The 17,208-nt window shown below is 39.8% G+C and overlaps 1 protein-coding gene across 1 annotated transcript in view; it reads right to left on the bottom strand.

The window, feature by feature from the left end:
• Window positions 1-11,204, bottom strand: part of PKHD1L1 (PKHD1 like 1) — a 101,905-nt gene extending 90,701 nt beyond the window's left edge. Inside the window, exons 1-6 of the mRNA XM_081116746.1 lie at window positions 11,062-11,204; window positions 9,315-9,404; window positions 5,319-5,463; window positions 4,272-4,380; window positions 3,957-4,014; window positions 3,038-3,131 (exon numbers count right to left, since the gene is read on the bottom strand). Coding sequence (XP_080972872.1) covers window positions 3,038-3,131; window positions 3,957-4,014; window positions 4,272-4,380; window positions 5,319-5,463; window positions 9,315-9,404; window positions 11,062-11,134 — 569 coding nt within the window. The 5' untranslated portion in view covers window positions 11,135-11,204. The remainder of the gene's footprint in view (window positions 1-3,037; window positions 3,132-3,956; window positions 4,015-4,271; window positions 4,381-5,318; window positions 5,464-9,314; window positions 9,405-11,061) is intronic.
• Window positions 11,205-17,208: the final 6,004 nt, after the last annotated feature.

The following is a 17,208-nucleotide window of genomic DNA, read 5'->3' as shown; positions in this document are numbered from 1 at the left end:
CAACTCAATGCCACCTTATATTTTTTCTCTCAATCACTCATTATTCATCACTTATTCATTTGACAAACATTCATTGAACACCTATTAGGCTGCAGTTTTTGCTCTAGGTCCTGGAATACAACGGTGGAAAAAACAAAGATCCCTGCCCTTGTGGGACTGACATTCTAACTGGGGAGGCTGATTATAAAGATGATTAGCAGCACATATTTGAAATCCGGGGACACAGAAGCACGGGACGGACTGAGAGATCTCAGAGGGAAGGTGGGGATGGGGGAGTGGGTGGGGAGAGATTAATGAAAGAACCTATACGCATAGATGCATAACCCATGGACTCTGACAATAGTATGGAAAAGGCCTGGGGTGGGGCAGATTTGGGCGGAGGGGATCAATGGGGAGGAAAGAGGGGGCATCTGTAATACTTTCAATAATGAAGATAAATTTTTTAAAAATTTTTAAAAAAAGAATATATTTGGTGGGTTAGTGAGTGATAAGCACTATGGGAATATAAAACATAGAAACAGATAAAGGGGATTCTTCCATCTGAAGTTCAATGAACTCAAATACAAAACAATTTTGTAGTAAGTTTCATACGACAGGAATTAAACAAGGTCCACAACAGAGGCCCCACAGACTAATCAGGAAGAAAAGAAAGTCTAAGGGCATCAGTGAGGTTGAAAGGGGAAGAAGCTGAGAGGGGGCAGGGTAAGGCTGGAGGCAGAACATCTGTCTTTGCATTTCTGCAGCTGGTTAGGTCAGTCTAGGGCCTGAAGGCTGATAGAACCTGATGCTGCTGGAGGCCTGCAGGTGACTGACTACTATCCTATCGTTTGCATCACCATCATAAACGAAGCAGCTTCTGTGGCAGCAAATCCCAGACTCAAAATAAGGCTGGACACAAACTTGAACTTAAAATATAAAAGCTTCTGTTTGCACAGAATTTTGAACTTTTTAAAAAAATTTTCTCTATTGTTGCAAGTATTACAGATGTCCCTTTTTTGAACTTTTTAATATACTTTTGCATACAAATCCTTTTGTTTGGTCATTACATTAGGTTTATAAAGAACGTAACCTGAATCACTGCACCCATTATAGATGTGTGGATTCATATTCTCCTTCAAATCTCCTGGCTCACTGCGCCGAAATAAGAATTTTGGCAGCTGATACTTAGAGGCATTACCACAGTTAATCCTTGCAGCCTTTTATAAGCTGGTAACTATTGCCCTTTCACTATACAAATGAAGAGACTGAGACAGGAAAATTGAGTAGCTTGCCCAAGCCTGTGGCCAGTAAGGGGTAGAGCAAGAATTTAAACCCAGACAGTCAGCTCCTTGTTTGCTCCTAACCACATCCCTAAATTCCCACATTGGTCTGCGTTTGCCTGTCTATGGTAATACTACACTATTTGGCCTCAAATACATATATTTTTATATTTTCTCATCTGATCTTTTAGACCAAAATCTCCTTGGTAGGCACTAGGTCACTGTAGACATTTGCATGTCCTCTATAATTTGCACCTGGTGTGAATTTGGAGATTTGACTGAATTGATAAGACTTGTGAGTAGCAGAAGCAGCTTGAGCACTGGGGTGTCCTGACTTCCTGAGCCAGTAACTAGTCCACTGCTCTGTGTTAATGGAATTCAGGCACAATGAAATGCCTCGGGGCCCTACCGTCACAATTAATGTGGTAGAAATGAGATAAATGCAGGTCTAAGGTCTTCCCTCCTCCTATTAATAGGTGTGAAATTCTTTCTACATTTATACATAGTATTTCAGGGTTCCCAGAGGGTGAAGGCTGGGTAGCCCAACCTCTGAGGTGCCTGCTGACTGCAATTATGTGATTTTATGACATAATTTCCATCCATTCCTTTGTATTAAACAGAAGAAACTTTAGCTACAGTCAGGGGAAAAAGGAATCTCTTTTTTGAAAGTTAAACTTTCTATTTCTTGACAGTAAGAATGACTTAGAACGCCCCATCTAAGAATTAGAATATAAACCATTCTTAACACTCAGTTATATTGTAGCAAACAAAATCTTTAATTAAGCTAAACTGTCCATATAAAATGTTAACTAGTTATTTCCCTATTTCATAGCTACTTTCTTATATATGGAATCAATATGAATATTTCTAGATTATAGATTCATGCAAATATTATTTAATTGAGAGTTATACCTCACAGAATGCCAGATAAATCAACTTTATTTCATTTAGTAAATAAAACCTTTCAAAGTGCATGTTTTACAAAACTATATGTGCAAATGTACATGTATGTGTGCTGTCTAAATTGTTTAATTTATCCATTTATCCATTTTATGTATGTATTCAATTAGCAAGAAGCACTTGAAAGGCATGATACTGATTCTGTACTTCGGTCTACAGGAAATGAACAGACTTTCAGTCTTTTAAGGTAGGACTGAGATCACCCCACCTAGGCTACAGAAGAACTCTAGTCAAAATGCTAGTTTTCAGTCCAAAATGTAGACAATTTTTATGTTAAATAACTAGCCAGTACTACCAACTGGTCCAGAGTTGGCAAACGGGGGAACCAGGATTCACACTCAAGCCTGTTAATGTTAGTGATGGTTTGTAGCCTTGGCACTCTCCTGTAAAGCACGGTGCAGTAGAAGAGTTGCCAAATTGCATGTTAGCAGACTTGGGTTCTCCTCCTGACCCTAACTAAGCTTTGGACCTTAGGATTCAGAGGTTTTTTTTTTGTTTTGGGGTTTTTTACGTGTGCAAAATGAGGCAGTCAGATTAAGTAACAAAATTCCCTAGTAATAAAGTTCTGTGACTTTAACTCAATTGCTCTGGCCCTTGCCTCCACGTGCGTTTTATTACTAAAATCCATCACAGAAAATGAATGATGTTTCCATGTCAATGCATCATCCAACAGTCTATTTTTCTTCCTACAATATGGCTGAAAAAAATAACTGGTTAATTCCATTGAAGTGGTTTTTAATATAATTTGACCCATTATTTTTGGAATACCAAATCAGGTCAGTAAGTTATAAGAATATGTTTCCACATCGATAATTTACCTCAAAATCCTAACATGTTTCCCATTTGAGCTTAGTGCAGTATTGCTTCCATAGACATCAGTGAAGATTCTGCCCTGGATTGTTATTAGTGTACCTAAAACAAACAAAAAATTCTGTGTAAGATTATCTGCCTATAGGCCCATGCACTTACTACCAAAATATTAGAGGGTCTTCTAATAAAACAAGCATCCAAATATTTATAACTCATGTTCACCACTACTGCTTAGCATTGTTCTGAAAGTTCTAGCAAATACAATAAAACATAAATGAGTATCTACAGTATTAAGGAAGTGCCTATAAATATTCATAAAGAGGTGTTTCCTGACAGGATGAATTATTCAATAAATATCACTGAGGTCATGGGTGATTTAATTGGGAAAAAATAAATGAGTCCCTACTATATACTAAAAAATGAAATCAATCCTACATGAAATAAAAATTAAATGTAGAAACTAAAGCCATAAAAACTCTTGAAAAATAAGTGAAAATTTATGTAATATGTACATAATTAGGATTTTGGGGTCTTCTACAGCATAAAAACAAAGGAAAAAATAACAAAGGTTAAGATTTACAGATTTGGTAATAAAAATTAAAAGTGCCTGAATGACAATAAGACCATTAATCAATTTTAAAAGCAAATGACAAGTTAAAAAATATTTTTCACATATATGACATATAAATGGTTAATATCCTTAAAATATAAAGAATTCTCATAATCTAATATAAAAAAGTTGACTAGCCTTAATTTAAACCATGGAGAAAAACAGGTAATTTATAAAAGAAAAAATACAAATGGTCAGTATAATCAGAAAAATGCTATTTATAAATTTTCAGATATTATAATTTTATATACTAAAAAGTAAATTAATTAATTAATTACCACAAACCAAAAAGATATTTCAGCTTCTGTATAACAGACCTGGAGTCCCAGATAAAGGTGTGATGCTCCTTATTGTTGGGGTTCTGAAACTTTTTGCCTGTAAAATAATACTGTCGATAAGCAGTCTTATCTCTATTTTGTTCCTAGTTTTATGGAATATCTCTGCTTTTTACATTATTTCTACTTAAACAGCATCCATAAAATGACTATCAAAGTATCCTTAGCTACTTGCTCACATATTTTTAAGTGCAGACATAGATAACAATCTGTAAAATTAAAAAATAAAAACCCAGTTCCACATGAAGGAAAGTGTGAGATCAATTATTTGAAAGTTAAAGACAAGCCCCCACATACATAGAAGCTGCACGCTCGGCTGTGGATGTGACCTTGGCAGGTATTATTTTCTGTAACAGGAACCCCATCCACACTGACTCTAACAGTGTAGGAATCTTCTGGCATTGCTCTGGAAGGCAAATGAGAAACATATAAGAAGTAGAAGTACAATAACTCTTTTATTGAATGTATAGTACTAATGAAAAAATGCTGCCCCAGGTTACAGGTCATTTTTGAAAAGAGGTGTCTAAAATTCTAACTGATGGACAGTTAAATTCTACTTTACATTATGAAAAAATGATCTCCATCCTGAATCCTGCACTGAAGACTCTAAATCATGGACCTCAGGCAATTGCTTATTCTAAGTGCATCGATGAATACTGAAAAGAAAAGTAAATGCAGTAACAACAAATGTAATAATAATCATTTAAAATAATAATAACGTTGATCACCTTGCTTTGTTTTAAAAGAAAGTTTTAGTTAAATTTCTCCATAAGTAAGCTTTTGCTGCAAAGAAACAGCCAACAAACCTAAAGTAGATGAAATCCTCTGGAATATATGCTACATGTTACAATATTGAAAGCTGCAGTTTAAAATGATTAATTTTTTTCACTAAGTTGCTAATAACAAACATTAATTTGGGTTAATAGTAAAAAACTTGAAATGTCACAATATAAAATGATCGTCTTTAATCTTAATGACGAAGTCAAGATATTGAACAAAATTAATCAAACCTGACAGGAAAGCATAATTTTGATATTTTCAGGAACATCATTACAATTTAATAGTAGCCATTTATCTTCTAAAATAGATCAATAATGATAATAGGTCTTATAATCTGGGTAAGAATTTAGAATATATTTTATCATGCTAATATGTGGAAAGAGCATTATAACTGAATGTAATAAAGGTATAAAATAGTCTAAACATCATGAAATCAAAAATAGCTGAAAACCAAAAAATATGATTTTAACAGCTGGAGTGATAAAACTTATTATAATACTAATATGCAGAACTGCAATTCTGAAGTGATAAAAATGACGTTGTTAAAGATGCTTTAAAACATACCTAGTGTAGCATGTGATCTGAGTTGAATGACTTGCATCTTTTTCTACATCACAAGAAATGGATCGAAAAGAAGAAACTAATTGCACAGTGTTTCCCAACTTGGCGTCATCAACTCCATAGTTAAACTGGTTTGCCTGAGCAAAACCTGAAAAAGTAAAAACACTCAATTATTATTAATGGATTCTGTTTCTAGAGATCTCACCACTGTCATTCAGTACTGAATTATTCAATAAATAATAAAGAATAGAATTGAAGTAAGCAGTTAGTTTATTCCATATTTATCCCTATGATTGTAATTCTCTTTGGAAGCAGAAAAATTAGACTTTAATTAATTTAATTCATAAAAGTAATTCTTGAGAATTGATTCTTTGTCAGGTGATGTTAAATGCAGTGGAATCAAACAGCTTATATTCCTGTGGTAGAATAGGAAGGGGTGGAGCAAATAGATAAATATATTTTTTAAAGAACAGTTTATTGGTTTTTAGAGAGTGAGGAAGGCAGAAGAGAGAAACATCCATGTGACAGTGAAACATCAATGCACAGCCTCCTGCAACGCCCCTACTAGGGATCGAGCTGGCAACCTGGGCGTGTGCCCTAAAGGGAATCGATGCCCAACCAACTAGCCACACCGGCGAGGGCGACAAATATTTTATATACACATACATAAATATGTATGTGCATATATACGTCACCAGATGCTATATACTATATCCGGTGCAGACAACTACTGTGAAAAACCACACTAAAGGGGAGAGAAAAATTGCACGAGGGGAACACTATGACACTATTTTACCACGAGTTTCTATAAAGGAAAGTCAGAGGGGAGGACTTGCAAGCAGTGTATTTGGGTGGTGACCTCTTAGGGACAAGGGAGAGTGAGATCTGAAGACAAACTGAGCACCCCTGAGGACAAGCGGGGCTCAATCTTGCTGGTAACTTCTAAGGAAAACAGAGACGGCCTCTCACAATCAGAGTCAACAGCAAGAAGCACTTATTCATCAAGCCCTGGCCCCACTGGCTGAGGTTTCCCGCTGCAGGAAATCACTTTTCTTCTATCCTTTCTACGTAGAAAAGGTAAGAGGAAACTCGACGAAAGTTGGGCTTTAAGAAAAGCCACTTTCTTCTTCTGAAGCTTGGACGTTACTCAGCTGGCACAGACCAGGAACGGGACAGACGGGAGCATCAGCTGGACGGCCGGGAGCATCAGCTGGACGGCTGGGAGCATCAGCTGGACGGCCGGGAGCATCAGCTGGACAGACGGGAGCATCAGCTGGACAGACGGGAGCCTCAGCTGGACAGACGGGAGCATCAGCTGGACAGACGGGAGCATCAGCTGGACAGGTGGGAGCATCAGCCGGACGGCCGGGAGCATCAGCTGGATGGCGGGGAGGATGCTGGCGCTGAGCTCGCGGTCTCGAATCTAGAAAGGCGGTCGCTGCGAAACGGGATTGTGGGGACACGAGGACACAGGGACACGCGGCACAGCAAGCTCCCTGTAAACGCGCAAGCTCCTGCCGGCTGCTGCTTAGCTCTGCAGCTCACGCGAGTCTGGAAAACACAGTGGGCTGCTGGCGACTAAGGAAAGGGGACAGTTCCCACTGTGCTGCGGCTCGGGTGTGAGGTCCGTTAGGTGCATGTCACATGAATGATACGGCGTGCAGGTGTGTCATTCAGCTTTCCCAAGACAAATACGACTCTAAAACCAACACCAACAAAAGGGGATGTTGCCTTTAGCTTAGGAGTTGTTTACACACACACACTCTCTTTCTCTCTCTAGATACATGTAAAATCTATGGAAAAAATATGAATCAAATCGGTAATATTTTCGTAAATATTGTCATTATAAATTTTGCTAAAAAACAAGCATAGAAATAGTTCTAATTTTTAGCTAATTCCAAAGAGCTTACAAGAATTTTAATTTAAAATTATAATTTTTTAAAAATTCCAAAGAATTATTTTTTAAATGAATTTTAATTTAAAAGTATAATTCTAAATAAATAATTGCGCATAAAGAAGATACCTCTGGAAGTACTCCAAGGCACAAAGATTACAGGAAGGGTTGGGTGTACCCTGGAAACAGTTGGGTGTACCCGGGAAACAGAAAGGGTTGAGGCTTCAAATGGAAATTCCTAACATGTTGATGTATCTTTTTTTTTTTTTTGCAGAAAAACTGGAGACAAGACATGCCAGGCACGAAAACCTGGGACTCCTGATAGCAGTCTGGGCTGCCTTTCTAGAAGATGTCAGCTGCCACGTACAATTCTGGCTGTTTTGGTTTCTCTACTTGAAAAAAGCATGGTTGAGAGTGTATGAAGCTACTTAAAAGTTGTACCATTGAACATGATGGGAAGGAAAGATTCAGTGTGATGGAAGGAACCTCTAAAGAATGAAACTAAACCTATAACATACACGCAAAATAATAATTACAATAAAGTAGCTCTAATTTATGGAGCATATACTGTATATGGATATCTTAGATACATCATACATTTCAATATTCACAATCTCCGAAACAGGTAGGAATTGCTATCCCATTTTACTGATGAGGAAGCGGAAGCTTAGAGCAATAACTTCCCCCAGGCACATAGTGGAAAGTGGCAAAGATGGAACTTAAAGCTATAATATTATAAAAATTGTGCAATTCAACACTGCACATCAGCAAAAATATATATAGCAGACCCTGTAACAGGAAAATACAGAAAAAAGACCCAAAAGTTAAATGTTACTCCTTCCATCTTAATGATATTTTTAAATAAAGGGAAACATGATAAATATCAAGGAAGACAACTGAGAAATACAAGGTATGAATATAATGTAATAAAACCGGTAGTTAGAAACACTCTGGAAGTTAGCAAAATAATTACACAGCATCTCAAATACAACCTTTCGTGCCAGGCATGAAAACCTGGGCCTCCTGATAGCAGTCGAAAACTTGTGTCTCAGAAGGACATAGAAGTATTTCTACAATCATGCCATTGCACAAAACACTCTTCCTTGGGCATCATAACTGTAAAATTAGGTATCTTTGGCTTCTGAAGCACAGCCTTTAGAACAAGGTAAGGCAGTAGCAAATTTTTGCCCGTAAAGGTCAATATTATGTGTGGAAATAGCCAAAAGTCATATGGATACACCAAAATATTAAAGTAGGTCTTTCTAGAGGGTGAAATTTCAGAGAAATCACTTTCTAAGTCAAACATTTCTATAATAGTTTACTTTTGCATCATAACTTTTACAAAGATAAAACATTTAAAAAGTCCTATGGGACCAACATTTGGGTAATCATGTGGCCTTTACGATTTCATTTAGAGTGTGTTCTTGTGTGGTTAATAACTTAGCTCTGTGTGTGATTCTACACAGGGAGCGTCTGTTAGACACAATACTGATGGATCGTGTGAATGCAGTCCTTCCAAATAAACTTGGTTCAAGTACTGTATTCATGTAGCTATAGGAGCTCTGGTGTGTTTTGCAAACTAATTATCATTGTTTTATATACATTCTGTGTACAAACCTACATAAAACAGTATTTAGACTCAGCATCTGAGAAAGACACATGCTAACACATTTTCAGTGCCCTACAGTGTGTGGTTAAAGCAGGGAGAGGGGAGACAAATCTGGGTGGGGGTGCTGGTACCTGCAATTCAAATAAGATTTAACTACTCTAGAATTCTCTACCCAAAGCACCCATAAATTGAGACTTATGGGAAAACTAGAAATTCACCATGACACTCTGTGCAGAGTTGAGTTAAAGATATTCCTTTCAGTTTAGTCATTAGAATCCAGATCTTAGAGTTAATCAAGTAATTATAATACGAATTCAGATGATCATGTTGATGGAGACTTTGGAGATTTCATTAACTGTTAAAGGGATAGAGTTTTACTACTCTGGCCAACTGGAGAAATAACCTTGGATTTTTTTTTTAACCATAAGGCTCGAAATGTGAAATAGTCTTTAAAATACCTCAACCTTGGCAAAAAATGCAAAAAAGGCAACCATACCTTCTCCTTTGATAGTCAGTCTTGTTGCTCCATTTATGCTGCCATATTTAGGTATTATTTCTGTGACTTTAGGAATTATTTTAGAGCCATCTGAAAGATATTAAAGTACAGTAGAGGTAAAATTATCACGTATTTCATTTCAAGCATCAAGTTCCATACCATATATTACAACATTGCTAGAAAAATACCATGAAGACTATAGACTGAAAGTAAATATACCAATGTTTTACTTTTGGCTCTATTGCTAACCAATGACTTGACAAGGTGTTAAGTCATTAAGTTAATACTCGATCATTTTCATCATTCTTACCTATCATATTATAAAACATTTATTAAACCCTTAAGTTCATGCACATAGGAAGTGCAAAGCTAGTAGAATCAAAGAGTAGTCCAAGTGCAAAGGGGAATGTTGTGTTTTAAGAAGAAATTGTTTTCTGCGAGAGAGAAAGATTCCAGGAAAGATAATTTCTGGGATCTTTCTAGCCTCCTGATGCAAGCAAGTTCTTAATGCATAGGTCACTGATTCATTCAAGAAACGGTGTTGCGGTCCTGAGGCTATAAAAATGCATAACAATCCCAACTTCCCAGAAGTTTAGCTTGCACAATACAGAGGGACAGAAGAGAGCACAGGGGCCATGGATGACTCCTATGGGGCATTTCACCCATACATCTTGGGTCACACCAGCTTATTGAAAGGAGAGGTGCCCCTGCTACATCTTGGAGGGCTAATAGGAATTAGCTAGACTGGACCAATTGTGGGAAAGACAGAGTTCTAGACAGAGGGTGAGTGAGTGGCTTCTTGGGAGAGCTGTAAGCGATGCATTTAAACAACTCAAAGATATGCAATGCACAGGAGATATTATTTTCTGCCTCGACTGTACAGATCTGGCAATTATTAAATCCAGTAACAAAATCTCAGAGTAGGTGGAAAAATTTAAGGGGGGGCACAAAGGAAAACCACTGAAATCGTCAATTGTTTGAAATGGAAGTGAGAGGAAGGTGGAAAAAATGGTGACTGTGTGGTTCATCCCTGCCTGGGAAAAGTTCCGCAGGGACTTGAGCCACGAGGCCAGCAGCTCTCCAGCAGGACGCAGGCCAGCCCCGGACCCAGCGCCCCTGCACTTGGGCCTGTCTTTGCCCAGAGCCCCAAGGCTGCCTGCCTCGGGCGCTGCAATAACCAGCACCCGACAGCTCCAGCGGGAAACTCCAGCTGGGTCCTCTCTCCGGGACGCGCTCCCCTCGCCTATCTCAGGTTCATCTTCCCTATCTCCCCGCCAACTCCAATTTCTTATCTCCTCCCAGCCCTCTCCCGGGTATCACTTTGAAGGCGCGGGGCAGGTGGCCCGGGAGTGACTGACACCCGCCACAAAGACCATTTCTGTCCCATTGGGGGACCTCCCTTTAGAGGGCAAAGGGACCCAAGGAGAGTGCGAGGGGGGACTTGGGTTGTCTCTCTCGCCCAGGCCCCCACCCCACCCCAAATTTCAGTCTCATTTCAACAGTGCCCTGGGGGCGAGGAGGTGAGATTCCACAAGTCACGCCAGCAGCCCTGGGGCGTTAAGAGCCACCCCTCCCTCCCCCTCCGTCCCTCTCCGCGAGGCCCGCCTTCCAGGTCCTCAGGTCCGAGGCTCGCCGAGCAGGGGCGCCCAGGGGTGGTCCCGGGGGTCCCGCCTCTCCCGCGACCCCGGGGCAGGGGCTGTGTCTCCACGGGCATCCCGCGCGCCTCCCTGCGCCCCGAGCGGGTTACCTGCGCGGGGGCCCGCGGCGCACAGCAGCAGCCCCCAGAAGCCCCAGGTCCGCCGGAGCCACAGGTGTCCCATCGCCGCGCGAGCTCCGCGAGTCCAGCCCGCGCCTGCGCTCCCCGGGACCGCCACCGCCCCGCGCGCGCCGCGCCCCACGCGCGCCGCAGGCGCCCCGCCCACGGCGATCGGGCGGCGCCGGGGGCTCGCGCGCAGACCCGCAGCCCGCGGGGGAGCCGCGCCCCGCCACCCGCCCGCACGCCCGAAACCCCGCTCTCAGCCTGGGCGCCAGCATCCCAAGGCTCCTCCCGTGGGGGTAAGAGCCCCACCCCCTTTCCCCTTTCCTTACCTTATTTATTATTATTATTATTATTATTATTATTATTATTTTAATTCTGAGCCTGCAGACTTTCATGGCCTGTCTGCTCTGATCGATCCCCCAGTTGGGCCTAAAAGGCCACCTAATACGCAAACCTCACACATTTAAATAAGTGCCTGCTCTCCCTTTAACTGACAATCAAACTGATATTTATGATCTCTCAATCCTACTCATATTTGTTGATGTCCCAAACACCAGGTGTAGTGCTCTAGAGGCTTCAACGCACAATCGCCTCGAAAGGACTGTCACTGTGGCTGTTGGCATGATCCCCGTCAAGGTGCAGGAGGTTCAGCTGCCCAGGGCCACGCACCAAGTGCAGGGCGAGGGCTCAAAACAGCGACTCCAGAGCCAGCGCCCTCGGCCTCTGCACCACCCGCGGTTCCGCAGGCTTCCAGCGAGGGCTTGTGATGCTTAGGGCTCACTTAGACTAAAAAATTATTCATGGTGTGTCTGAAATTCAAATTTAACTCAGCATTACTAAATCTGACAAGTGTAGCTGGGAGGGAAGACAGAAGAAATGAAAAGAGAACTCTAAGATAAGGAAATAAAATGGGGCCCTTACATTTTAATAAATAAAATTAGGTGTTTATATCTAGCTCACTGGGGTTAAGAAAATAATTGTGTTAGATCTGGCTAATTATAGTCACCTAATAAGTTTTTTTGCAAACTGACTTCCAGGGTCACCACTCTGCTGAAAAGAGTGCCCCCCCCCCAACTCTGCAGCAGGTGACACTGTTAATATCGTCCTTGAAATTCCATTCCTCTGAATAGTCTTGGGTTTCTTCCTGCCTCTCCAATCACTTCTAGCTCTTTAAGGGTGTCCCAAAAACAGGTATACATGCTTTAACAGCTGATAGTTCAATTTTGGAAATGAAATGTATTTTAATAAGCACTGCCTTTATAATTATTCAAAGTGTGTGTATACTTTTTGGGGGGCTACCCTGTATTTCCCTCTTCCATCTCTTCCTGAAAACTGGCATTCCTGCAGGTTCTTTTCTGGCTTCCCTTCTCTCTCTGAAAGCAGGCCAGTTAGCAAAAAATCAGCTAGTTGAATGTCAATTTGTCAATTAATTATTTGAAAATTTACTAAATTTAGAGATTGTAATGTTGTCTAACAATACTTAGCAGCCTTACCAAGAATAATTGAGCAGTATTGACAAAAATAGCTAAGAAATGTGTCAAGTGTATATTTTGACATCAATAACCAATATAAAATTCCATGTGGAAATTTTTATATGTAATTGTTTGGCTAATTTTAATTCCTTTCTGATGCTTTCAAATTATAGTTAGATTAATTTAATCTAAATTAAATTTTGGATTTCACTAAAAAGTAATTTAAATGCAATACAATTCAAAATTCTGATTTTCTCAGATTCTTTTGAATTTATAAACTAAAATGGAATATAATAGGCTACATGATACTAAAAAGAATATTTAAAATACTTTAGTATAAAAAAGTAGAAAATGTCATTCAAAAGTATTATGAAAGAAATCAGAAGTAGATGAAAAATCCAATCCTGTCAAAGCTTCCAAAATAAATGACACTACAGTCATTTAACTTGGCAAATTGCTCATTTATAAAATTGATCATTTGGTTAATTATCTTCAGGAAAGTTGGCATTTCAGCAAAGTAGCCTAAATTTCATATAAAGCCAAGAACTATAATTTGCATATATAGATTTTCACTCAACTCTTGAGGAATGAATGCACATCTCTCTCTAAATAGTGCTTATTTATACAATATATCAATTTCCTGGAAGAGATCACACCAGTGAGATTTTTAATCTTGACTTATTAACAGAAGTGTATGGGATAATATGCAAATTAACAATTATAACTCAATGGAAATTTACATAACCAAAAGGTCAGCTTGGAACCAGAAAAAGTGGCTATGTAGTTTACGTAACTAATGATTTAAATTGTACTGACCCTTAGAATCGTGAAGCCTTTAAAATTCAGACTCATCATGGAACATGGACATGGGGAAACGTGAAGGGAGAATCACTAAACCCCGTGTTTCTTTTGTAAGTTTTAAAAAAACCTAGCTCTCACAAAAACTTAGCTGGAGGGCCAATAGCTTCTGGGGCATGTGACCCAGGCAGTCCCCTAGAACCCCATGCTTGTTTTACTGGGCTGCTGTCACCGTCTTGAAATTCTTAATGCTTTTTGAATGAGGGAATCCCCAATTTCATCTTGCTTGGGATCTCACAATCCAGTAGCTGGTCCTACCTGCTTTTATGGTGAAAAAAGAGACAGATTTTGAACTCATCAACCCCTCAATTTAACAGCAGGAAGAAAGCAATAAGGAGTCAGGAACGCCTGCAGAACTAGAAGGAATAAGGAATTCGCTTAACTTAGAAAATGAGCTGTGTGCTGGAGCCTGGTTTTGAATCTAGGCCTACTTGCAAGAGAGATGGTAAACAAATGAAGTGTCCACAAGACAATAGTTTGCCTTCTACAAATATTCGGTACCCTAGGCATTAATAATATGACAGCGATTTAAAAAAAAAAAACGAATCCCTGTTCTCATGGAACTTATATTCTTAGTGGAGACAGACAATAAACAAGACAAAGAATAAAATACATAGTATGTCAGAAAGTAAAAAGAAATAATAATAAACATAAGGCCTTATCAGCTGAAGAGGGTGGCTGCCCCAAGATAAAAACAGGACAATGAAATCAGACCTTGGATTGGAACCCTGGTCCCCAGTCACACAATCCTTTCCCATGTTACTGCTGAAGTAAGAAAAGAATGGCCATATATAGATAATCACAGACATAGACTGACCTGATAAGAATATGCCAGAAAAAGAAAGCCATACGTGCTAGAAAGAAAAATAATAATAAAGCAGAGAAGACTATAACGCACGCGTGTGTGTGTGTGTGTGTGTGTGGAGTGTGATGAAGTTTTAGATAGGATGACCAGGAAGTTGTCGTGGAGATGAATTATGAGTAAAGATCTGAAGGTCTAAAACGAGTTTTTAGCCATGCATACATCTGGGAGAAGTGCATTCTCACATCTGGAAAAACAAATGCCAATGCCGGGAGGAGGAAGTGTGCCTGGTGTGTAAGGAGCAGGGGAGCCAGAGTGGCCACAGTGACGACAACAAGCGGGGTGATGGAAGATATGAGGACAGAGAGGTAATGGGAGACGGGGCAGAGGGAGATGAGAATCTACTGCACACACAATACTGAGCTGAAATGTGTTGGTCCAACTTAACGTTTTCAGAGAGACCCCCAGCTGCTGTTTTGTTGCACTGAATATGTGACTGAACCCAGTGAAGGCCTCTCTAGAAATTTTTAAGATTCTGGCAGGTAGGTATGGAAATCTGCTCGCCTTGCAGTCACCCAAGACAGGCCTCCTCTGGTAAATTTCCTTGCTCATTAAACCTGCCACCTACCCATCAATCTGGAGTGTATGGGGGGCCAGTTTCAGATTTCACCGGGGAAACTCCCAAGGTTGTGACCCAACAGAAATTTGTGGAGGTTTTCATGTCACATGTTCTGATATATCACGGAAGTATCAAAATATCTTAACATTTTGAAATAAGCAATGGAGAAATTGACAGCCTCACCATTCCCCTTGAGTATGTGCCTGGAAGAATTCCTAGTATGTGAGTCTCTTTTGGAAACTACCAAGGTTGTTGACATATTGGATATGGTAAAAAGTTGTTCTTTGGCTCTGTTTTTTTAAAAAAAATTATTTTCCCAAAAGCATTGTACTCCTTACAAAACCAGTCCCAGCAGTACTTGGTAACAGATCCAGTATTACTACCTTAACGGAAAAGGAAGCACCTCATGATGTCGCTTTTTGTTGTTTTGCTTTTTACACAGACATGCACTGGGAATTACGACTGTTTTTACAATCCCGGGAGAAAGCTTTGCCAACAGCCATAAAGGTCATTGCCGTTATCCTCTGATAAATCCTCTGAATCACTGCATTTAAACAATTGTCCAGAAAGAGGGCACAAATATGAAGTACATCTGTAGCAAATGGTTTCCTGGCTTTTCCAGAGAATAAGACTTAAGTGCTTGTTGAATTAAAGCAGTTGCTTTAATTTTTCCAAAAGAAAAGAAATTCCAAGTTTGAGACACCTTGAATAAAAATGATTGATCCATTTTTATATATCATAACTAATCAAGATTTCAGTACTTATAACCATCAAAATAAAAATCTGAAATTCATGGAATTTCCAACATATCGTGTATATGACATATGTTGTCCTGTTGAACAAACACCACTCTACAATTTAATGTTCTTACGCAAGTTTAGAAATAACTTGAATAAGCCTTTACACTGATATTTTAAAATAATAAGATATGATTTGAAGCTTACCTATATTTGAGATGCACTGCTTTATTTTTGTGTTAATAAAGATATTATGCACTTATTTTGAAATATTTTTATAATTATATTTTAATATAGTTTCCTGTGTAATTCTAAGAACTTCATTTTGTGCATTTAAATATGTCATTCTGAGAAGGAATTCATAGGCTTCTCTTGATTGCCAGAGTAACACAAAAACTTGAGAGCCTCTGGATTAGATAGAGAAGAAACTAGGTCCTGTGATTAGGATTTGAGGAACCCAGCAGGTAGAGGTACAGCAGAAGAGAAGCCAGCCAGGAGGCCTGAGAGACAGCACCCATGAGTTAGGGGGCTGTAGGGCAGCTTCGTAGCATGCAAATCCAGAGAAGACCATGTCTGAGGAAGGAGGGTGGCCAGTTGTCATCAACGCTGCCATTAAGTTAAGGTGGTAACTTCTCTTGACCTTGATGTGAATAGCTTCAGTGGAGTGTAATTTCCATAAGCGCAACAAGAGTGAGCGGGAGGTGGAGAAGTGGAGACAGTGCCTACCGACAGCTCGACTAAGCAGCCTTCCAGGCTCTGACTGGGACAGAGAAATGGGGCTGTTCCTCAAGGGAGATCTGTAATCAAGTCATGGTTTTTACAACCAGGAAAGGCACTGTGCTGCTAGGGCTGAGGCACCAGAGGGGGAACCTTCTGATGGAAGAGTGAGAGGCACAACCGCAGGAGGGGAATCACTGAGGAAGAGAGAGGCACTGGGATCCAGAGCACAAGTGGAGGAAGGACTTGAAGTCTGGATCCAGGTTCAGGAAGGCTCTCGGGCTTGGTGATGGGTCGATGCTGGGATCCTGTCTGATCCTGCTGCTCCTTGATAAAGCATGAAGAGGGGTTAGTGTGGGAAGGGAGCGTGAAGCAGGCATTTGGGGAGGGAGAAAGTGTGTGCACACTCGGAAAGTGTAGGAGAGTTCCTGGACCATGAAAAGTGTTCACTTGAGACCTGCAACCATTACTTTTTTAAAAAAAAAAAATTTTTTTTAATCCTCACCTGTGGATATGTTTTTATTGATTTTAGAGAGAGAGGAAGGGAGAGAGAGAGAGAAACATCAATGTGAGAGAGAATTTACATGCACATATGCATGACCCACGGACACAGACAATAGTGAAGGCCTGGGGAGGGGGCTGGAGCAGGCTGGAGGGGCCCAGTGGGGGGAAAAAAGGGGACATCTGTAATACTTTCAACAATAAGGATAAATAAATAAATAAACCATAAAAAATAATGTTCTTAATAGTTGTTTTATTTATTAAGAATGGCACATCGTTTTAAAACTAATGTCTCTTTATTCTTTTTTAATCCAGACAGTTCTCAGCCAAACCCTTTTTTCTTTTCTTTTTGTTTTTAGTCTTTCATGACTTAAACATTTTTGGTAAATTTATGCCAATTGTTTTTCAGAATGTCGTAGTTGTTATTTT

The sequence above is a fragment of the Miniopterus schreibersii genome (assembly GCF_964146895.1).
Source record: "Miniopterus schreibersii genome assembly, chromosome: 17".
Lineage (NCBI taxonomy): Eukaryota > Metazoa > Chordata > Mammalia > Chiroptera > Miniopteridae > Miniopterus > Miniopterus schreibersii.
This window is presented reverse-complemented; position numbering and strand designations above follow the sequence as displayed.